This window comes from Nannospalax galili, unplaced genomic scaffold (assembly GCF_000622305.1).
Source record: "Nannospalax galili isolate Female #2095 unplaced genomic scaffold, S.galili_v1.0 scaffold734, whole genome shotgun sequence".
In the NCBI taxonomy this organism is placed as follows: Eukaryota; Metazoa; Chordata; class Mammalia; order Rodentia; family Spalacidae; genus Nannospalax; species Nannospalax galili.
Genome location: NW_008337073.1, coordinates 2785783 through 2809353, shown reverse-complemented (window position 1 = coordinate 2809353; position 23571 = coordinate 2785783). Strand labels below are relative to the sequence as shown.

General features: G+C 38.6%; 1 protein-coding gene across 1 annotated transcript in view; it reads left to right on the top strand.

Annotated features, from left to right (window-relative positions):
- The window catches only part of Cfap54 (cilia and flagella associated protein 54), a 372605-nt gene that overhangs the window by 100476 nt on the left and 248558 nt on the right, over window positions 1–23571 (top strand). Inside the window, exons 23-31 of the mRNA XM_029563104.1 lie at window positions 2124–2260; window positions 5301–5448; window positions 7029–7184; window positions 9155–9277; window positions 16768–16893; window positions 18554–18671; window positions 20643–20732; window positions 21307–21433; window positions 23353–23467. Coding sequence (XP_029418964.1) covers window positions 2124–2260; window positions 5301–5448; window positions 7029–7184; window positions 9155–9277; window positions 16768–16893; window positions 18554–18671; window positions 20643–20732; window positions 21307–21433; window positions 23353–23467 — 1140 coding nt within the window. The remainder of the gene's footprint in view (window positions 1–2123; window positions 2261–5300; window positions 5449–7028; window positions 7185–9154; window positions 9278–16767; window positions 16894–18553; window positions 18672–20642; window positions 20733–21306; window positions 21434–23352; window positions 23468–23571) is intronic.

The window sequence follows — 23571 nt, the reverse complement described above, 5'->3', positions numbered from 1 at the left end:
TACTTTCTGAACTCCTTGGCATCTGAGCATGGATATAAAGTCATGAGGTAGATTTCAATGGTAATGTTTTTCACATCTACTAATAAGGAGCAAATTTTTATGCTTTGAAGAATTATTATTTCTTTAATCATTATACTTAAAAAAAATTTTAATGACTACATGATTAGAAGCTTTTCACTACAGCTTTAACATATTCAGTAACACACTCCAGAGCAACAGTACATCTCAAGTGGGTACAAGTTTCTAGGTTCACAGTTGAATTAATATAGTTATATGTTATTGAACTCAGTATAAGCCCCATAAGACCTCAATTGGATGAGTTTTTAACCTTTAAAAAAGATCTTGTTTTGTTTTTTTGAGATAGGGTCTCCCTGTAGCCCCAGCTGGACTGGAACTTGCTATGTAGAGCATGCTGGCCCAATGTCACAGAGATCCACCTGCCTTTATCTCCTGAATGCTGGGATTAAAGGTGTATAACAACCATACCTGGCCATAAACATTATTTTTAGCATCAAATCTTTTCTTGTTTTTCAGTGTTCATTAACTGAGCAAACGACATCATTCTACAAGGGTGGAAGACTCAGTTACAGATTCACTCACCCCTTCATACATCGTCTTTTGCTGAGTACATCTTAGACTTCCGTGGTATTTTAATGACTATTAGTCCAGCTGTCTGATTAGCCAGATATAGCCCACAGCAGTGACTTATTTTACTATTCTAGGACTTGACTCTACTACTTTAATTGACTGTCAAGTTCTGTGCAAATATTCAGCTTCTCAATGCCCTGGTTTCCTCATCTGCACAGTGGGTATGCTAATGGGGCTTACTTTGTGGAGCTTTAGGGAGCAGTCCATATAATAATGCACTCAAGTATTTAGTCTAATATGTGCCGTTCACAAATGTTCCATCTGATTTTCAAGGACTTTTAACCTTTGAACCCGTCACCCATTTTTCAACTCTCCAATGATTCATCACTCCAATCTCTGTCAGATGATCTGCGATCATTGCTACTGCTGCATCTCATATTCTAAGCTGCACCAGTCTGAATCCTATCTTGACTCAACTCCCTCCACCAACCCTTTCTCTTCTTGAAGTCTTCATTCTTTTTCTAAAGCCTCCACAACCATTATGCTGTTCTCTATAGTTTTCCCTGTGATGCTGTGTGGTTTATGCCTTCATTTTGAATTCAGCCACATGGAGTATGAGGCTGTTCCTAAAGTTGCAGGTGCCTGCTCCTCAGCATTCTGCACAGAGTAGAAACTCCACGAAAGCTTCATGGTTGGTGAATTATGAGGAATAATTTGGCAGACTAAAGAAGTTCTGGCCCTGTAAGTTTTTCCCATGAGTGGAAAACACTCTAGTATCATGTCACTTACATGCTTAATTTCATGAATTTATTCCTTATTACTTACCTGATTCCATAAAGGTTTGAAGCTGCATGTAAGTCATAAAGTTCACACTGTTACCTATATATTTAAATAAAATAATTTTTAGAGCTAGCTTTAAAGAAATATATTCTCTCAAAAGAAGCAGGTCAGCTGATAACTTTTTTTCTCCTTTCTTCCAAGGTTCTAAGCTTCACTAGCGAAATTATTTTGCTTAATGCTAAATTTGTTAAACTTAAGAGACACAGCTTTTCTGTTTTATTCTTTACCCTTTTCAGCTGTGAACTCTTTGTTACACAGATGCTTTGAAAGTGTCAGTCAGAACCAGAAAAGAATGAAGTATGTTTCATATATCAGGTTGGGGAAATCTGATTGCTTCTCTTGGAACAGATTGTTCATTATAACAGTATCTATAATAAATGGATCATACTGCTGAGATAGATGAAAATGAAATTAATTTGGCTCAGATGTGATCTTTGTTTTGCTTATGAGGATTTGAACATCCTTACAGAGTTTCAAATTTCCATGCAATTTAGAAATAAAAAGATTTCAAAATGCAGCTGCTTCTCTTGCCAGTGGCCATCTCGTTCCCTCACTATAGCACCGTGGACCAGAATGGCAAATGTGGAAACATGCATATGGAATTAGTGTTTAGCAGGATCTTATCAGAATTTTGGTTTTAAGTCTCCATTTCACAAGTTGAAAGATCACATGAGACAATGTGCTTTTTGTTGTAGGTCGCCTATCAGATTGGTAACTATGAGTTGGCCAAGAAAGTGTTCTCACCGGTTTGGGATTATTTTGTTGTTTCTCCACGTCTGGATGAACAATCAGCTATTTGTTTAAACAATATCATGACAATAACACAGAGAAGGTAATTAGAAATATTACTTTTAAAATATTTTATTATTATTTTATGTGTATGAATGTATTGCCTGCACATGTGTAAGTGTGCCCGTGTCATGCAGAGCCCATGGAGGTCAGAAGATGGTGTTGAATATCCCTGGAACTGGAGTCAAGGATAGTTGTCAGTCACCGTGTGGGTGTTGGGAATCAAACCTGGATTCTCTGCAAGAGCAGCCAGTGCTCTTAACTGCTGAGCCATCCCTCCAAACCTAGAAATATTATTTTAAAATAAAACTTTGCTTACTGAAAATGATTGTAAAGCTCTAAATTTATGTATTTTAATTTTCATGTTAAGATAGTCTATACAAAATCATATCTAACCAGAATTATAAAGCATATACACCCCAAGAGCTTCACTCCTTTCTATAAACTTCCTTGCTAGAATCAGGAAAAATGATGATATGAAAAAAATTATAGAGTAAGAATGTCAGGTGGAAGCTTTTATACCAAAAACTCACTGAGAGTTTCAAAACAGATCTGAAAGAGGTTGGGGTGGAGGTTAGGGCTTGATGTATGGCTTGTGTATGAGGGTTTTTCCTTTGCTTTAAAGAGGCTCTCGGGATTGGGATTAGACTATTAGCATGCAAATAGGCCAGTAGAAACCATATGAAATGGAAGACTGTTGTTTGACTTTTCTCCTGTTTTTCCTTAAAGGAGCAGGATTTTAAGGGCAGTCTCAGAACTGAGTGGCTGTTATTTCAGGCTATATCTACAAATTCAAAACCAAAAATTTTCCTCACCTGCTTATTAATCCCTAAAAGATAATGCTCTTAGCCTTTGAAAGATAATGATCTTAAAATTGCAAATGATGGGCAAAGTGAGGTGTTGATAATGCTTATTTACATTAAAAGCTTAATTCCATTTCAATTAAACAAATGTAGACTTCACACTTGCCATGTACAAGGATCATACATGTTATGGGAGAAAGATAGGAGAAGTATCATAAGAGAAGGGAGAGACAGGAGTTAGATTTTGTGTAGATTGGGTTATAAAAGAGGAAGGAATGAAAAGTGACTGGACTTTCTAGTGTTAAGTGACTGGGAAGCCTGTCACATTTCCCAAGGGGAATGAGAGATGTGTGGGGGAAGATCACGAATCAGGTAGGGGATAGTTTGCTGTTGCCTTTCCAGCACATGCCTTGGTGGATCAAAGATGGCAGTAGATGTTTCGTTTAGTGCTGACACTCAGGAGAGAGTTGAAACTAGAGGTGGCAATTTGGAAACCATTCATGGTGGGCATTACTGGAATCTTGAAAATAAACCTTATCTTGAAAATGGCTGCTGAGTGTTAGCAGAAAAAGGACCAACCTGGCATTGAACCTTGGGCATTGCTTGCAATTAAGGGGTAGAGATGAAGGAAGAGATGGAACTGTGGAAAGAGGTTGAAAAGGAGCTGTCCAGGAGATGAAGATTCAGGAAAACACATATCCAAGAAAAGTGAGAATGTTCCCCTGGGAACTGGTCAGCCACACCAGAATGTCTGGTTTGGCTGAATAAAATACTGCAGAAAGGTTAAGTAGGGTGAAAACCAGGAGACGTTGAGAATTGGCAGTTTGGAGGTCACCGGTGAATTTAAGAGGGCACTTTATGTGACAGTGGATGAGCCAGAAATGATTTTGAGATGGACTGAAGAGTAAATAAAAATGGGGAATCAAAGTAAGTAAAGGCCACTCTCATGGAACTGAGCGGGAGAGAGAAGGGAAGCAGCCAAAGAGAGAAGGAAGACAGGCTTGCAGGAAGGATTTGGGAGGCCAGAGGGAAGGGAGCCAGTGAAGAGGGAGAGGCTGAGGAAACAAGAAAATGCAGGTGACAGTGACCCTATCATGGAAGAACCGGGGGTATAAGGGCACAGGAGAGCACTGAGGGTGTTAGAACATGTTTATGGGGCATGTCCACAAAGGGGCACCCAGGAAAAATGGGAGTGTTTCTGAGTAACACCGAGTAATGCAGCTGATGTCACAAAACATGACTTGTGGTGAAGCCCAGTTCCTTAATGGTTGAGAGCTCCATTTGATTTATGTTTGTATCCCAGAGCCTAGAACAGTGTCTTGTACACAGTAGGCTTTAAGCAAAGGGTACTTTGAATAAAAGAATGAATGGAAAAATAAATAAGTGAATATAAATAATTGGCTATTGCGACAAGGATAGAAACTTTGGCCAGTGACATCTTGCAGGATCAGTCATGATATAAAGAGGTGGCAAAGACTCATTAGTATTGAAAAATCTGAGTGGAGTCTGTGGTGGGTAGGAAAGGAAATGGAGCCAGAAGGTGGCAGATGGGACTCACGTGGGACTCATGACATGTGTCAAGGTGTTGAGGGTCACAGTGAGGACAAGAAAGTCCAATGTGCACTGCAGGGCAGGAGAACTAAAATCCACGTGGTGGGGATGATCTTCAAGTGTGAATGAATGATGTCAGGTCCTTTCCTGTTTATGGAATCAGGAGATACAGAGAGCAGATAGACCTGAAGCTTGAGAGAGAGGGGTTGTCACCAGCTAAGTCTCAGAGCAAGGAAGGAATATTGGAAAGAAAGAAGGAGAACTTTACAAATGTCACACCTTTGCCAATGGTTGACATTGTGAACTATAATTTAGAAAATGTAGTCAGAAATAACCCAAGGGCTATGAAGACTTGCTAACCATAGCTGACTTTGCTATAAATACTCCTCATTTTCATGAAGTTCAATTGAAATATTGGGCCTGTTCTCCAGCCTTACTTATAGTGATTTCATGATATTGATAAAAAAGAATTATATATATAAGAACTAAGAAATTTCCTCACTAATTATTTGTAGACTGGTGACATAATATTTCAGTGACTGTTTTCTTAGCTGTGAACTTGGCTTTAGTTTTAATTTAAACACATTTAAGAATAGCTCTTCCATATGTCGTCTTTGCTGTTGGGGTCATCGTCTACAAGATGAGAGCAAGCAAATCCAAAAAGGTGAGTAAGTACGCCAGGTCAGTCTTTTCCATTCCCATCTTCAATATCATTTACTTCTTTTTCAGATTACGTTCCAATATTTTAGCAGAGACTTCTTCAATCCTCTTGTACCTTTTTCTTAGAAATATCTTTGTAACAAGTGACATCAAAATTAAAGAAGAAAATCTTTTCTGTGATAACATTAAAGGCAATGAGGTTTTCCCTGCCCAACAAGTAAGTAAATTCAAGCAACTCCAAGCATGTGGAGTTGCCATGCTTACTCCTTGATGTTTCAAGGTCATATTCTTTCAGGAACATGTGTCCTTCACTGTGACTGGACTCAGAGAGCATGGCCTGAATATGAAGTATCATTTCATATCCCACACAGGTTTCACAACCATTAGGTCACATTTCCAACCTCTCCTCTGCAATTATCTTTTCCACCCCCTTTGTGTGCAGGAGTGGTATGTATCTCAGAATTCAAATCTGTACAGTGTGGGCTGTGAAGCCCTTGCATTTCCACCACCTCTAAGACTGCTATGGTTTCATGTTTGTGCAGTTTCCTCTGCTTTTGAAAACTAGTCACAGACAAACCCATGAGTATTTACACAGTAGGATCTTGAGCAACACTGTTCTGTAGCTTATCTTTTTAATACATTTTTCCCTTGGACATTTTTTCTTGCTGGTATATATTAACCTGCCATGTTCTCTGAAATTATAATATTGTATTCTTATACAGAGGCAGAGAATTAACCCATCTTCTACTGTTGGACTCTCAGGGTGGCTGTGAGCCTGGCTCTGTGTGCATCTGCAGCCCTGTAGTGTGCTAGCTTTGACAATGATACTTCATTCTAACTTGAGCTTCTCTCTTTGTTCTGTCTCTTCTTCACCAGCCATGGAGGCTTTAGGCATCTACTTTCTTTCCTTTTTTCATTTTTTCTACTTTTGCAGTTGTTTTTCTCTGTCCATTGAATTATTCATTCACCAAGTAACCAGTCAATTGTTATGAGGCCCATACTATTAAAAAACAAATGACCATTTTCTCAGGTCAAGCTCACTGTCCTATGTGCTTGGGTAACAATGCCCCTGTTTCTTTGCATTCAGTTTCCTCTTTCACCACATCCAGTCCGAAGATGAAGTATTTAACATGTGCTTCAGATACTTATCATTCAACAAATGCTGGTTGTGTAGAAATGAAGTTCACCATTCACAGTCACCTTTGTGCATAAGGTTGTATGTCTATGTAGGAAACAAACTTCCCCAAGGAGGAAAGGCAAAGATGAAGTAATAGAGGATTTCTCTTCCTTTCAAATTGCGTTGAGTCCTAAAACCCTAACTTCATAGATGGACGCCATGTAAGCATAGAAGCACAAATAGCAGAGGTCGGATAGATTAGTCCTGTGTGCTGAAAAATTTACATTTCTCACAAATCAAACAGAGAATTAGGAATCTGTTAATCAAATGTAATGTTGCTGATAGATTAAATTTTAATTATTGTTCATCATAATTTGTGGTTTTGAAAACTAGAGTTTTTTTCTGATAAAATATAGCCAAGATTTTTGTCTGATCAGTAAAAATGATTGATACCTTTTCTTTTATTATTGTCTCTTGTTTTGCGAAATATTCTGGAGTTCAATTCCAAGATGAAGCTATGTACATGTAGTATTGTTGGAGAGGTAGAGTTATTTCTAAATTTCAATTTCTTCATACCCCATTCATGTTCAAGAATCACCTTTCCTGTTCTGTCTTCTTAAAGACATGTGGAGTTATGCATCTACTATTCAGCTTGGGTAACAATGTCCCTTTCTTTACAGATTGCTCGGCTGATCGAATGTGAGAGAGTTTTAGTGGCACTGGAACTTAGCAACTTCCTCAATGACTCCAGTTATGCCCTTCAAGCTGTGACGCAGTGTTATGGTCTCCTTGCTCCTATCATCTATCACAATATTGTTTTGGTCCCTGTCATACAGGTAAGGGTGTCCCTCGACTCCATGTAAGGTATTTTTATAATGACAATTCAATGATTCGTTATGAAAAAGAAGAGCAATATATTCCTCATAAAGTACAAATGGGTCAAAAAAAGTACTGTGAAATTTCAGAAACGTCTAGAAACAACAAGAAACTGCATGAGACAAATGAAACAAAACCCCCGAAACCATACACGACAAAGATCATAAGAAATTTGCAGAAAACCTTTCGACTTGGCAATAACCTAATAGGAAAAATTGCAGTCTAGATAGATAGTTCCCAGAAACCCACGTTCAAGAGCGTGAGAAACACCCAGTAAGATGCTCCCACACTGTGCATTTCTAGAAATGCATATTGAATTAGCAATGTGAGAAGATCTGTGGATTCTGTTGTTGATGAGAATGCGGGATATGGCATCATCACTCATCCGTGGGGAACGTGAACTATTACAAGCTTTTGGATTTTGATAAAGCAACTTTAATTTTAGTTAGACTAAATCTAATTTTAAGCAGAATTAAAAACAAATATTTCTGACACAGTAAATACTAGCAATTTATTTCATAGAATAAAATAAAAAATAAATTGATCTGAAAGAGCTATCATACCATAAGTTATACACAGAATAAAATCATGAGTTGGAAAATTCTTGCAGCCTTGTGTTCCCGGAGTCCTGGATCCATGCACTCTGCCTCTTGGGGAGATGGTATCACAACACAGAATGTTCATGGACTGAGAGTTGGTGCTTCATCAACTACCCTCCACCACCATTGCATACCATATCTCTTAGCTAGCATCTTTTCAAATCTGGGCTCATAGTTGGTCCCTAAGTGTGCACAAGGGTGTTTAATGTGGTGGCCTTAGTAGAGGCCAGAAATAGAGAAACAATGCTAGTGCCAGATTGTAACACATCAGCCAAAGAGTGTTCAGTGTGAGGACAGTAAATTATGGCTGATCCTCATCAGATGATACTATGTAGCCATCAGCAACATGAGTTAGAGCTGAACCTGTAGACTCAGAGGGACTGTTCATAAGATGTGGTTGAAAGAAAAATGTAGAAGTTTAGAAAAAGTATACATAAATTATATTTTGTAAAATAACAACTTTCTGTGTCCTTTCAATCTATTTGTAGACACACACACACATATGTACAAGCTTTGAGAAGCCTACTAGGGTAATTAGCATAATTTGGAAATATGGTGTGCAATGGCGGCAGAGAGTAGACATGGAGGGAGGAATTCAAAAGCATTTAAAACCCTCACCAGCATACCAAAACAATAAAATCCTGTTAGAATGGTGGCTTGAAGCAATTAATATGCCTCAAAAGAACAAACATACATATCTTAATTTGTCCTTTGGGATAATCAGAACGATGACCGAATGGATTGCTGCAATCTTGGCTACTTCTCTGATGATGATATTGCTTAGAATTGTGCAGCAGGAGTGAAACCTAAATTTAATAGGCTAGTTCTCGATCAAATTCAAGAATGTATGATGAATACATAGCCAGGGGAAGTGGAAGTAAACACCAATATTAATTGATTTTCAATGATGTGTTTGGTTTTCATTTTAAAGGGAATTTTCATTTCAAGTCATTCTGTCTCTGCATTAAATCACAAGTGGTGTCATCCTGTCAGTACTTTTTCAAGGTCTTCCTATGCTTGGATATGATCTTCAGTTTTGGGGGGCTCATATAGCATTTGGCCTCTGTCTTTCATAATACTCCTGAAATTAAGCTTTGTTTTATAGTTACTTGTATACATATTTAATATTCTTCACTAACTTTAGATAGATGACTCATCTGAAAATTGAATGTGTCCATTTTATCCGTGTATATTCTTTTATACACAATAATTTATCAATAATTTTGGATTGCAACATTTTTTATCTTAAGACTCATAGGATTTAGATACTATGGTTTATACTGAATAAGATGATACTTTGACACAAAAAATATTGTGCTTCTTTTTCTTAGATCTTGATAAAATGTATAGTGGTTTTACAAGGAATACCAAGTGTTGTTTACTCCAAGAAACATGTTTCAAGTTTTGAAAGCGTACAGCACATGATAGCTTGCTGTATCTTCTACATGGCAAAGGTATTTATTTAATTATATCGGGTCAAAATTTAGGATTAGTATTAAGTTCAAAAGTCAAACAACTTTTAATCACAGTAATTAGAATACTTAAAAATAACATCCTGGGGGCAGGAGAGATGGCTCAGTGGTTAAGAGCACTGGCTGTTCTGGCAGAACAGAATCCAGAGACCCTCCTCAAAGGTAGGCCACCCATTTCTGCCTGCCTGTGTTAAATCATTCTCACAGGGCCTTTTTATTTTGTTCAGTGATCCAGAGGAACAGTGCCAAAACAGGCTGATTTGTCCCATTGCTTCAGTTAGGATGTAAGCTTCCCTCTGTTGAGGTCTGGCAACAGACCTCTTCTGGTCTGTCTGTTCATGGCCTGTACTCAGTAGCAGAAAGTAGTCTTCCTCAGTCCACTCACTGAGGCAGATATCTCTACAACCTGGCCCATGTTAGAGCTAAGGGAACATACATCATTAGCAGGTGGGAAAGTAGAAATTCACTGAGGGATTTAGGCCTAGGGAGGAAGAGTAAGCCAAGTGCCAAAATATTTGTGTTATTTACTATTCACCATGTTGGAAAAGATCAGAGATGACTTGGAGGCAAGAAAAGGTAAGAAAATTTTCAAGGAAAAACAATCAGATGATATAAAACCAACCAACCATACAACTAACCAACCAACAAACAAGCAACCAAACACTACAAGATTCCAAACCTATGTAACTGAGCAAATAAGTTAGATGAAGATCAGGGTAAGAGGATTTCTTGAATCAAAAATACCTCAGTGTAGAGTATAGTTATCCAGAGATGATCAGTAAGTTCAGAGGCACATCCAGAAGTCACAACATGGGAATACCAGGAGTCTGCGGTTGGAGGAGTAATAGCCCAAGCAGGATTTAATGGAACCACCACCGTATAGAGAGGTATTGGTGAAAGTTCTGAAGACAAGGGATAAGATCAAATCTTGAAGTCTTAGATCTCATGAGCAGCTTCCTTGAACTGGAAAGAGAATCAGTTAGCTTCCAACTTTTTATCAACAAAAGAAGTTAAAACTCTGGAACACTGTGGAATCCTGAAGGATAAAGCCTGAGGTCCCAAAGTTAATAACCAGGAAAGACATCATTCATTCATAGGGGCAAAAAACCCCATTTTCATAAGTGCATGCATTTGAAAAGATTTCTGCTCAGGTACTTGTCTGAGGAAAACACTTGAGGAAATACTTTATCAAATGACAACTGATTCGGGCCAGAAATCCCATGATAGAGATAGACAAAACGTAGAGGGATAGTGGGGGTGATGAATCTTGCAGTATATGTATTATTAAAATTAAGCATGATAGGGGCTGGAGAAATGGCTCAGTGGTTAAAAACACTGGTGGTTCTTGCAGAAGACCCTGGTTCGAATCCCAGCACCCAGCTAACAACTGTGCGTTACTCCAGTTCCAGGGGATCTGATAGCCTCTTCTGACCTCCATGGGCATTGCACGACATGGGCGCACTTACCTACACTCAGGCAATACACACATACACATAAAATGAAATAATAAATAAAATTAAAAAATTAAACATGATAATGACGTGAATCGGACTCTGTAATATAAATGCTAAGTAGTGACTCTTGAAAGAGAAGAGTCATCTTTGAAAGAAAAACTTATTAGTAACCTAGAACTGAAACTTCTGTCCTGTTTGAGGCAGGGGGAGAGGATGTGAGCAGGTAGATTTTTAAACCATGGCTGTACGAAATTATTATTGTTACATAAAAATACATTTCTGATATACACACACATATATATTTAAAGATGACTTGGAAACATGTAACTATGAATGGAACTTTATGAAATAGTAGGATTTCTAACTTGACAGGGAGGAAAAATGGAAAAAATGAGAGAGAGGAACCAAATTTGCCTAATTCAGCAAAAGAAAGAATCAAAAAAGTGGTAATTTTTATGATGGAGGTAATAAAATGATGTATTAACCACATCACAAAGTACCAGTCTTAGAAGACAGACTGCTAGGTGGGCTAAAAACTCAGGTTATAATATATTATTTCAAGAAACATTTCCAAACCAAAGTAGCAGACCATGGTAATGGGCAAATACCAATAATAGCGAAGGAAGATGGCAATTTTCACACCAGACAAAACATAAGGACCCCAAACACCAACCAGGAACAATAATGGCTTTACATAGGGACCTTTGTATCTGCTGAGTTGCCTTTCCCTGCTCTTGGATAGCTTCTGGTCTTGCTACTTGCCGGTCTCAGGACAGCTTCAATAGCAAGTCTTCCCTTAGCTGATTCCCAGCACACACCACACCACACACACACGCACACACACACACACACACACACACACACACCACACACCACACCACACACACACACACATGTACACAGACACACAGACACATACATAGACACACAGACACAGACACACATAGGCACACAGACACATATATACAGAAACACAGACACAGATACAAAGACACACATATAGACAGAGACACAGACACACACACAAAGACACATAATACAGACACAGACATATAGACACACACACAGACACATATAGACATGCACATATGTACACAAAGACACACAGGCACACACACACACGCACACACACACACACAGTTCAAATTAAAAAATACTGAAAATTTTTTTAGAACAGCAAATTAAAGAAAAATAAGATTATCTGAAAAATGCCACAAAGGGGTTCAACAGCACTTAACAACCTTTCCTAATACAATCTCTAGTAAGCTAGGACCGGAGGGGAGCTGCCGAATAATGATAAAGACATTTACCCAGATTTTACAGCAAATATCATACTAAATGGCAAATTTCTGAAGCCATTTCCTTAAAAACCAGGCACAGGAAGGAGATGCTGACTTTTAGCAGTGAGAATCATTATTTTCAAAGGTTCTTTCTTAGGCAACAGATACAGACTTGAAATAGTTTTATAAAAGTAGAAAAGAAAGAAATACAGCTTATTGGTAATTGTAGAGGTCTCAAACATCTTACAAAGAATTATTAAAATCATAGAAAGAATATATAAAGTGACTGTACATAAAACACATATAAGCTGATTGTTTTATGCCAGCAATAGTTAGAAATGGAGAGAGTAGACGATATCATTTATAACATAATATTTAAAACTTAACAAAGTGTCAAAGAACCAAAGTGTGAAAGAACTGAAATTTCTCCAAAGGATACAGAATAAATTGGAGCATATGGCAGGCCATACCAAGTTCCTGAACATGAAGATTTACTGTCACAGAACTATAAATCCTTCCTAAAATAGCACTTAAATTTAATGCAGTTCCAATCAGAATTCCTATGGGGTTTCTCCAGAATAATTTAAAGGTTCTCAATACATATTAAAACTTAAAATAAAGCCACCTTAATAAAAGCGGTGTTAACAGCATAGTGGGCAAATTGGTCAGTGGAATAGATTACAGGGTTCAGGAATAGCTCCTAATCCATGGAAGAAATGAATGTATTACCAAGGTGGTGATTTGAGTGATGGAGAAAGTGATGCTCTCTTATTATAGTATGTTCCTCTATTATTATACTGTGTTGTATGGAAGATGCTAGTATAAGCGATGGCGCATCTGAAGTTAGCAAAGTCTGTGTGAGGAGCCGTACCTCACACCATCACAATGTCCAGGTGATTCAAGGATATGGCCTTGGAATCAGGGTCACTTTCCTCAACAAGAGAGAAAACATAGAGAAAAATATAGCTAATTAGATTATGTGGTGGTTGAAAGATTTTTTTTTTTTTATGGCAAGAGGGTCTAAGCAAAGCTTGCAGGCAAACACTAGAGTGGGAACATATATGACAGATACATGATCATTACCGTTGATTGCCTTGGGGAATAATCAATGAGAAAATATGAAAAAAACCTTACAGTTCATTCACCACAGAGGATACAGGTAAAAATGTTGAGTTGCCTGAAGAGTGGAATAGCAAACAGATACCAGCTGATGAAAGGCCATCTTCTGAGATCCAAGGGGAGACGTTGAAGGGTTTCAAATCCAGGAATGGCAGAATGAGACCTGCGTTTTAGAGGGAAGCATGATTTTGGTTGCACAGTAACTGATCATTCAAAGGGGATAATACCTGTGGCAGGGTGCATACCTGTGGTAGTGTGGGAGCAGTGGGAGGCAGAGAGGAGGAAGGATTCAAGATCAGATGGAGAAGCTGGAAATCTACCACATGGTGACGGTCAGAAAAGAGAGGAAGGCACAATGTTACTATCTAGCTACACTGTCTGGCCATATGAACGAACACAGCACTTTCTGTTGATACCAGATGAAAAGTACTTTTGTCTAGAAAAGGAGAAAATCGTGTTTTGGATAGATTGAATTTTGAGGCTGACAGGCTATCCAAAGTAGTGGCCCTTACATAATTGGTCCTGTAGGCCTGAAGCTCTGGAGAGGCTAATTATGTATAAAGATGTGAGACATGGGGATGGGGAGTGGGTGGGTCATTGCATGAGGACTACCACTGAAGCAATAGCAGTGCATCACAGTGCCTTAGATAGGGTGTGGAGTGGGAAGAGGGGGCACTTACCTAAGAATCTCAGAGGTCCATAGCCAACGGGAAGCACCTGCTTCCAAACAAGAGACAGAAGGAAGAACTGGAGAGACTGGTGAGGCCCAACAGGTGCTATCATTCCTGACCCCTTCTGCCATTCCTGCAGTATGCATTCTGTCACTGGGGCATGCTGTAGCTAGTGGAGGTACACATTCTCTTTCCAGATCTTCCTTAGTGTTGTATAGGGGATGGGAGACAGGAAGTGGGGGGTTAGAGTGCCCCGCTGCCTTTCTTTAGAGGATGTTCATCTGCTTGGCCTGCAAAGGCTTCTGTGGGTCGGGGAGGGGTATTTCCATCAAGTAATGTCTCTTTCATATAAAAGAAGAGTGCTTGCACTTTCCTTCCAGATCATTGAACACACCTAAGTACTTTATATGCAAATAACAGGGGCCATGGTAGGGGTTCTACCAAAACAAACTCCACTGTATGGTAGCTACCAGCTAGGTGACTTTTCCAATAGCAAATTTTCTGCTAAACCCAACCAACCAAACAACCAACCAACCAAACAACCAACCAACCAGTCAGCCAACAAACCAACCAACCAACCAACCTAACACACAAGCAAACAAATAAAGAAATCAATTCTACTTATCCAGAGACTCTAAAACATTTAAATTCAATGAGAGGATTCTGGAGGGGGAAAGGAAGGTGTGGTAGGGGAGAAATGATGACTAGAGTGTGATCCCTGGAGGTGGTGCTTTGGCAGTGAGGAAGAGGAGAGTAAGAATGGTTCTGGAGATTTCAGAAACCCTGAAGGGTGTTGACAGGTGCTGTGGAAGATGGGTGACGATGCTGGTTCCAGTTAGTATTTAGGGCCCGGTGGAGGTTCAAATCCTTCAATTTACATGTTACCTCTCTTAGCCCTAGCACACAGTGTCACTGGGGCCAGCTCTGGACCATTCCTGGCTTCCCAGACATGTCCCCCCACCTCTTCTTTCCTCACTTGAAGGATCAATAGGATCCAAGCAATCTCAAGGCAGAAATGATTCTGAATATGCTCTGACCCTGAACAAGAATAGTCTGTCAGGAATTTTGATACTTGAGCTGGGCTTGTCACTAACTGAGATGTTGAGTCCTGCCACATTCAGCTTGGCCTGTAGTCTTCCAGTCAGGCTAGACCTGAATCCTGGTTTCCAGAAGTTCATTTGATATAAACCGTGTTTGATTTTTTTTTTCTCTTAGACTATGAGAAGCTCTGTTAGTCAAGGAACTCTGTTTCTTTTGCTGTTGTTTTTAAAAACTTGATCTTTTTAGAGGGCTCAATCTTTTTCTTTAAGTTGCAGTGTCGTTTTTTTAACCTCCAAGTCACTGCAATTTCAAATGAGACAGCACTTTGAGATTTGTCATCTTAGCAATTTCATTATTTTTGTTTTGTTTTAGAGTTGTTAGGCTAACTGTCTGGCACACTATTTCTGTCCACCATTGGATGCGTTGGATAGAATTGTTCCTTTGTTTTTCTGTTGATTGGAAAATTTGTTCTCATCACTTACTGTTTTCCAATGATACATTTAAACAAGAAGCAGAAGTTGCAAGACTCTCTTGAAGTCAAATAAAAGCAGGCTAAAAAGCAAGGAAAGCAGCGTGGAGAGCACATATTAGCTCATGTCCGCTTTCCAGCAGCAATGCCATGAGATTGAACTGCCGTACCACACCTTCTATTCCCTGTAGGGCCATACACCTTTCAAAGCGTATATCACCAGTTTCCTTCCCACATTCTGCTCCGTACAATGAACTGCTTTGTTTTGGTGCATTGCCTTGACTCCACAGAACTATCTCTATTTCTTAGCATTGGGTGGGTCATAGCAAGTTTAGATAACCACTCATTATTTTTAAACCCCTTCATACAGCCCTTCCTTATGTAGGAAGAAATTTTTACTTACCTTAAATTGGAACTTACTCAACAGACTGTGTCTACATATAACAAATTCACACATACTTATTTACAGTCATAATTGTCCCCTCTGGGGCAAGGCTTATCATAAATGTGTTCCTTCCTTTCACCCATTGCTACAGTGGGAAATATACAAGTCAGATTAGTGGCCAAGGAGCTTCTTGGTGTTGATGTCAGAACCAGAGGTTTAATGATAAGGTGGCTGAAGCTGTACAAATAAGGGGTGACAGGCGCATTAGAAAGCGACTCAGCCACGAAGAGACACACAAACATGGTGGTGTCAGGATTATACTTGGCTCAATAATTTATAAAATTATTGAGATGGTGGTGGAAGATGGTTCTAGAAAAGGCCAGTATACCCACTGGAACTGGACAATGTGAGCGAGAGGGGCAGAGCAGGCCCTTCCCTCTAAGGTTAGTGTTGCTTCCATTTGAGCTCTCAGAGACTGCCCACCCCTCTATTGAGGTGACTTGCAATCACAGACTGAAGTAAGTGTTCTTCTTCCTACCAAAGACATCATGTGGTCAAGCCTTGCTCCGTTTTCCACAGAAACAACTCAAAATAAAGTGAGCATAGTAATGCATGTTAATCCTAACATTTGGTAGGTAAAGATCGGAAGATCAGGAGTTTTAGATCGTTTTCAGATATATGGTAGGTTTGATGCCAGCCTCGGCTACTTGACACTCTTCCTCAAAAGCAAACAAATCAAAACAAATGAAGAATACAAAACTCAGAATAAAAGATGGCATGTCTATGACCTTTAAGAGATAAAGGAATTTCATTATTAATAAGAACCTGTTATTAGTCCTCTTTTTTTCCTAAAAAAAAAAAAAAAAAGACAGAACCACCTAATTTTAACTCTAGAGAAATCAGATCTTGAGAAAAGACTCCTGTTTTCTTAACAAAATTGGGAGTTCTTAGAACCCACAAGACTCATGGGACTTAGAATTTATGAAAGTTGATGTATTCCACTTGAAGCAGACCAGCATCCAACAGAGATAATTAATACTTACTTTTAATTAGATTCTACGTTCATGGAAGGAATATGACCTGGCTATAATGATTATAAACTATGGGAAAAAGATGTTGGACATCACATCGGGGTGCAAATCTCTATTTAGTAATGAACAAGAAGAAACTGCAGATGGGGTAATTTGGTTTTATTTATTTGTTTGCTCCTTTTTCTGTGTTTGTGTCATTTAGTATCACTGAACACATTAGAAAATTGATCAATTTTTAGTTTATCATCTTTTCCATAGAAGGAAAGTAGTATCATTAGAACTTCATTGAAAGTAACATCAATAAGAACTTTAATTTTAAAAAATATTTTTGGGCTGTGATAAAAATCAGCCTGTTGAATAGTTTGCATTAGTGATGCTGACTGCCGGTTAGTGAGGACAGAGCTTTCCACATTCAGTTGGACATTGGGCTAAAAGCTCCCTAAAAATCTTTAATTTGGAGTCAAAGATGTTAGGTTCTAGTGCATCCCTGAAGGTAGTGAACACATATCCAAGTTTTAAATCTTGTGTTAAGGGTAGATTTCTGAAAGTCATTGATACCAAATTTTTCTTCTTTATGAAGCTGCCAATTTTTTTGAGACAAATTTTTAGTATGTGTCTTCTATGTATGAGTCTCATCAGGGCCTATGCTTTATTGCCTTTCCTCAAAGCTGTGTGGGCTAGATGTTTTTGTAGTCCAGGTTTTGAAATGTTCCTTGGTCTGTTGGGTTTCTGAAGGCATATGAGCCCGTTTGGTGTCTTGGATGGCTGTAGCTTCTCACCTCTCACATTGTTGCAGTTAGATTAGCTCCATGCCTCCTCTGCGTGTAAGACCTTGACTCAAAGCTCCCAGCCTTAATGGTATTGAGGGTAGGGTCTCATACTTCTCCTTTGAGCCTCTGGTTCAGCAGAAATTTGTGAGGCTTCCCACTGACAAGGTTGTGGGAACTGCTAATTTGTCAGAGGCAGAAATCATTAGCGCCACTAGAGACCTCTTTTAAGCCAAAAGGGCCTTGGAAAGGTTTTGTTTTTGAGAACAAGAGACAGTGACATGTCAGTTCTCAGTTTCAGACAGAGAAAACATGGTGGGGAGGCTGAGTGTACACAGGCCAATCCTTAATCCACTAATTACTGATTTTGTTAGGTTTCAGTGAAAGGCAGAGTGGCAAAGGTAATTAGCTTAGTTATAAAGAAACTCCTTCTGGGAAAAAGAAAAGAATAAAAGGCACATTCCTGAGTGCTGGCTGGCTTTCTTTTGAGGGTTTTTTGAGATATAGCCTCAGCTGCTTTAGGAAGAATGTAGAGGCTGTAGGTCAGTTAATATAGCTCTTGCTTAGCGTGTGTGAAGCCTCATGTTTGATTCCCAGCATCACATAAACCAGGTATGGTGACACAGGCCTATAATCCCAGCACTGGAGATGTAGAGGCAGGAAGATCAGAACTAAGAAGCTAAGATTCATCCTTGGCTACTTTGAAAGTTTGAGGCTAGCTTGGGCTATGTGAGACCCTATCTCAAAACAAGCACCATCGCCAACAATGAAAGAAGAGTGAATAGGCTGGAGGGTTTAGAGTAGGAGTTCCTGAAAGGAGGCAGAGGGAAAGGAAGGGTGTCAGTCACTGTCTATGAAACTCTTAGTACTTTGAGTTAGAATGCACTGTCTGGTATTATAAAGTCCTAATTGTTGATTAACCATGCAGATCATGTTTTGTCTAGTAAACATGAAAGCGTGAAAATATAAGAAGGTTATTTGAAAAATGACAGTTTTCCCAACATGCTAAAATATATTTTGACATTTACCTACTGTTTCTAGGGTTCTTGTTCTAAGAAAACTTCAAAAACTAAGAAGCTGCAGCAGGTACTGATGCCTGAAAAGATAAATGAACAGCTGGCCTTGTTGGAGTCACATCTACTCAAACTGACAAAGCAGTGTAATGTTTCTTCTTTTACATCTGTTCAACATTATGTTTCTTAAAATGAGAAAATATTTTGTTGAAAGAATGAAGATAAGATTAGTATTGTAAACCCTTTAAGGTTTATACAGTGCATTTATATTATGCTATTAATCCTAACAACATCTTGTATGTAAGAGATCACTAGCTGCTTTTTACAGGTGTGTCTCATAATGAAAAGGCATTTACTCAGGCTTGGATAGCTAGCTGACTTGGGTGTGAGCCCATGTTTTCTAGCTCTACGGTGGGGTTTCTCAGCTTTGGGGCTATTGCTGTTAGGGACCGTGTAGTTCTTTGTAGTAGAGGCTCTGTCCTGGGTACTGAGGGCAGCATCCTAGATTCTACCCCTGGGAGCAAAGCACAGCATGTACCATGTTATGATAGCTACCTGAATAACTAATTGAGAGAGAGGTAAAGAATGGCCCCAAATGGGAATCACTGCTCTAAAGGCAACAGGCAACTGAGGAATCCTGAGGTAGTGTGATGGTGTTATTGGGAAGTAGTTTGAACCATGGGTTACTTGAATAGAGAGAAAAATGAAAGAGAAGTTAATTTTAGGCCATTGTGCTGTAGTAACTTCATAATGGACTAATGTGTTAATGTAATGATTCGTATTTTGGAGTTCACAGTTTGGAAAACTGCCTAGGAATTTGATTTAGTTTCTGAGAGCTATTCCAGCTCATTAAATATTGTAGAAGAACAAGAGTGTGCCCATAATTCTCTCCAGTGGGTGACTCCAGGTTTGGAAGTGGACTGATAGAACTCTGTGTCCCACCTCACCCCTCTCACTGTGTGCCTCAGTGGTACTGTTGGCTTGCTCCCATTCCCAACATATTTCTTGCTCTTTTCAGGCTGAACTTATGAACCTAATGTTATATTATTCTCATAATTAATAAACCTAGTGTGGAAAAGCTCTAAAAATCTTGTTATACATGTAGAATGTATAATTCCTGAAAATTGAATGTGTTCTAGAAATGTAAGTTATTTATTTTCACAGCATTAAAACATTTTATTAAGAAGTAAAATGTATTACTGGCTACTTAGTAAATTCAATAACAATAATAAAACATTTTGAACAGTGTTTTCTATGTATTAGACACTATTTTAAATATTTCAAATACATTTAAAAATCATAAAAATTAAGGGGCTGGAGAGATGGCTTAGCAGTTAAGAGCACTGGCTGGCTGCTTTTATAGAGGATCCAGGTTCAATTGCTGGCACTCACATGGTGGCTCCCAATCGTCCGTAACTCTAGTTCCAAGGAAATCCAATGCCCTCTTCTGACCTTTGTGGGCATTGCATGATTCACATGCATGCAACTAATACATTCATATGCAAAAATTAAAAATAAGTGAAATTTAAAAATTAAAATCATACAAATTATGTATAACAACCATATAAAGAAAGTACTATTATCTTCATTTTAAAGACATGGACACTGAAGCAGAGATTCTTTGTAACTCCCCAGATTTCACAAGTGATGTGTTAAGATTAAAACGTGAATACAGAGCTGAGCATGGTGGCACATTGCTGTAATCATAGCAGTCAGAGGATGAGGCAGGGGGATCACATGTTTCAACCTGCATGGGCTACATAATGAGAGCCTGTATTAAAAAACCAGCAACAAAACTGAACTTGAACCCAGATACTCTGGTTCTAGTGACTGCTGTACTTGACTGCTTTTATAAAGACAACTTTATAAGGATAGAATTAATAAAACTGGTAGATTTTGATGGTGGGACCCTTAAATTTTAAAGGAAAATAAAGGAAATAATTGAGTATATTGGGTTTTTCTTTCTTTCCAAATTATAATGATATATTTGATAAGGGGTATATTTTAATATTTACTTGAGTATTTTCCTCTTTTTAAAAATTCTCTCCAAAAGATTTTAATTTTTTTGTTGTTCAGATCAGAAAAGAAATTAGAACTTACTAATTTTCTAACCTTAGTCACTACAGCTGAACTCTCTGGAGCAGAGGACCCTATATTTCTGTACCCAGTGGTTTTAAACTGGTCGGTGAAAGGGGCCGTGAAGGAAGGTAGGTGACCTGCGTGTGCCTGTGTCACCTTACCATCGTAGATGGTTTATGCTGTGTTTCAGTTGCATGTTTAAAGATTTTACCTGTTTTCAGCAAAGATTTACATCCTCCCCATTCAGAATAATGCAGAATCTTGATTACTAAGTAACTGAAAGAGTCTTAAGCAAGTACCTGGCTTAAGATCTGTGAAGAAAGACCCTTCATGGCAGCTTACTTTGATGTGAACAGTGATATTATGAAACTTACAAAAGAGAGCGTAGCCGTGAGGAAGCGGCACCATTGTTGCTCAGCAAGTTCCCCTGGTCAGTCATACATTACAGACCACTTCAGTTAAATCTTTATTAACATTGAGGTTTATGGAAAATAAACCAAATATACACTGTAAGGTAATCCTTGTTACTAGAATAGAGCAATAAACAGTTCATCCAATACCTACTCCTATAATTTTTAAAAGTAACAAATCTAAAAGACAAATCAATCCACATGCCTGTTTTCAGCACGAGTAATCTTTCAGCACTGGTTACTGTGTACATTGATTGGTAAGTGAATAACGAATGTCTTCCTTGTTTTATAGTTATGAAATTTAAACAAAGACCAAGATTCCTAGAATTCTTTACACAAGTTATGCTTAAATGCATGAATGATGAAAAATTTTACCTTGTGGTGGAGATAACAGCTCCTGTTTATGAGTTCTTAAAAAGGTACTTGTGCTATCAGTGTCACACATGTAAACGATTTTTAGAAATGAGCAGGACTGACATTTTAAGATGTAAGAGGTGGATGAAAAAGAGGGTGTGGCAAATGAAGCTATGGCCTGATACATGGACGAGTTTGGTGTCTGGGGGTGGTAAAGAAATAGCTGTAAAACTATGTAATACAACTGAACTAAGAAGCCACACTAAAACGTGTTCTGGTTTCCATCAGAAATGAATCAGGGCTTTTCTGTTGGGTCAATGTGAGTCACAGAGGTTCACTAGGCCATTAGCTGGCTTGTAAGAGGTTTAGAGGCCTGCTTTGCCTACTCATTCTGAGCTCCTGATTCTATCATAATGAGCAGAACCATTCCTTGGGGATTTCATTTGTGTATATGAATAAAAAATTCTTAGAAGTAGTAAGCCTTAAAGCTGTCCTTCCATTTTCTAAGCTGAAATGATGCTTTTTACTCTCAAAGGAAATCATAAATGTCTCATGCCAGTTATGAGAGATGCTAGATTCATGCAACTTGTCTTCAGAGCACTGACAAGTGGCCGTGTCTGTCACCACTGAGCATAAACCTATCTATCCCATTTTAATAAAAAATTTAAAAACGGCAGTGAAGGAGGAGAGAAGCATTCCTTTAAATTGATGCTGGGATATATTCTTCCTAAATTAGGTACCTCATCTATGAGAGCTGAAGCTTGAAATATATAGGCACTGTATTTTTAAAAGATAAAAGAGGAAATCTTGGCTATTAATATAACTGGCCACAGTAATCAGAGAACTGGTCAGAACCAGAACATTGTATTCAATTAAAAAAACAAAACCTAAAAACTAGGTAAGCTTTAAACAATACTTTTGAAAATCAGAAGCCATAGCAGTGTTCAGGGAAATTTGAAGGGCCTCAGAAGCGTAACTTAAGAATACTAGGTGTTCTGAAGGGGAAGACAGATGAAGGGGCTCCGAAGCCCTGAACAGTGGCATCATGAATACCTGAGGCTGGAGTCAGCCATGAAGCTGAGCTCAGCAACAGTAATAATTTAAGCTCCAAGACAGCCTGGGTGCTTTCGGATGTCTTCACCAAGTCAGGGCATACAGAGAGCCTGGTAGATGCAGCATTTTCACTCCAGTTTTAATAGGCACATCTATTTCTGTTCATGGTCATCTGCCTAACATGCATGGTGGCACAGACCTTTAATCTCAGTATTCAGGAGGCAGAGAAAGGCGAGTCTCTGTGAGATCAAGGCCAGCCTGGTCTACACAGTGAGTTCCAGGCCACCTGGGACTACAAGGAGGCCCTGTCTCAAAAACAAAACAGACACACAAATAACTAAACAAAAAAGAAATGGAAATGACAGAAAATTTGTAAATTTTAGGAACATTAGGTGACATGTCAGTAGAAAGCTATCAAGAGGGCTAATCCGCTGGAGTCCATGTCTGGGACAACAAGGCTGGATATTCCCAAGGTGAGTAGGAGAGAGGAGAAAATTAAGTAACAGTGGAAGTTGAGAGCTTGCGCAGGATGGAACTAAATAGACTGAACTCAGGAGGAAGCAGGCTAGTTTGTCCAGAGCCACTCTGATGTAGCTTTCATCTTGGTTGTAAAGGAAAGTGTCTATATAGACTATTTTCAGTTCTGTTCTGTTCAACCTATACGATACATTTGACTCTTTATCTTTTTCTTATGGACACATTAGCCCTCCTTGCAACTTTTTGAATGAATGACATTTTACTCTTAAGGGGTCAGCTGCTCCTTGATGAGGAGAGGTCACATTCTAATTGTGCACAGAACACAAACAGTTTTGTGTGTGGTTTTTGCATAGTTGCAGTGTCAACATTCATTAAAGAGTATTACTTCAGGGTAGTTTTCTACTTATTTTGCAGGTCTTTTGGACTAACATTTTCCTTTTTGTGTGTGTCTTAGGAGAAATAAATCTCTCATTGGAGTAAAAAAAATCAAATGTAAGGAAAATGCCCCCTGTAAAAAGGAAAGCCAATCTCCCAGGAACTTTAAAGCTATAGTAATAGAGATCAGAAGAGTAAGTTTTCTTATGTGTTTTGCACTTTAAATTAATGAAATTAAATAAGAGCTTGTATATCTAGAGATGATTGGTTATATTTTAATTTATTATAATGAAACAGA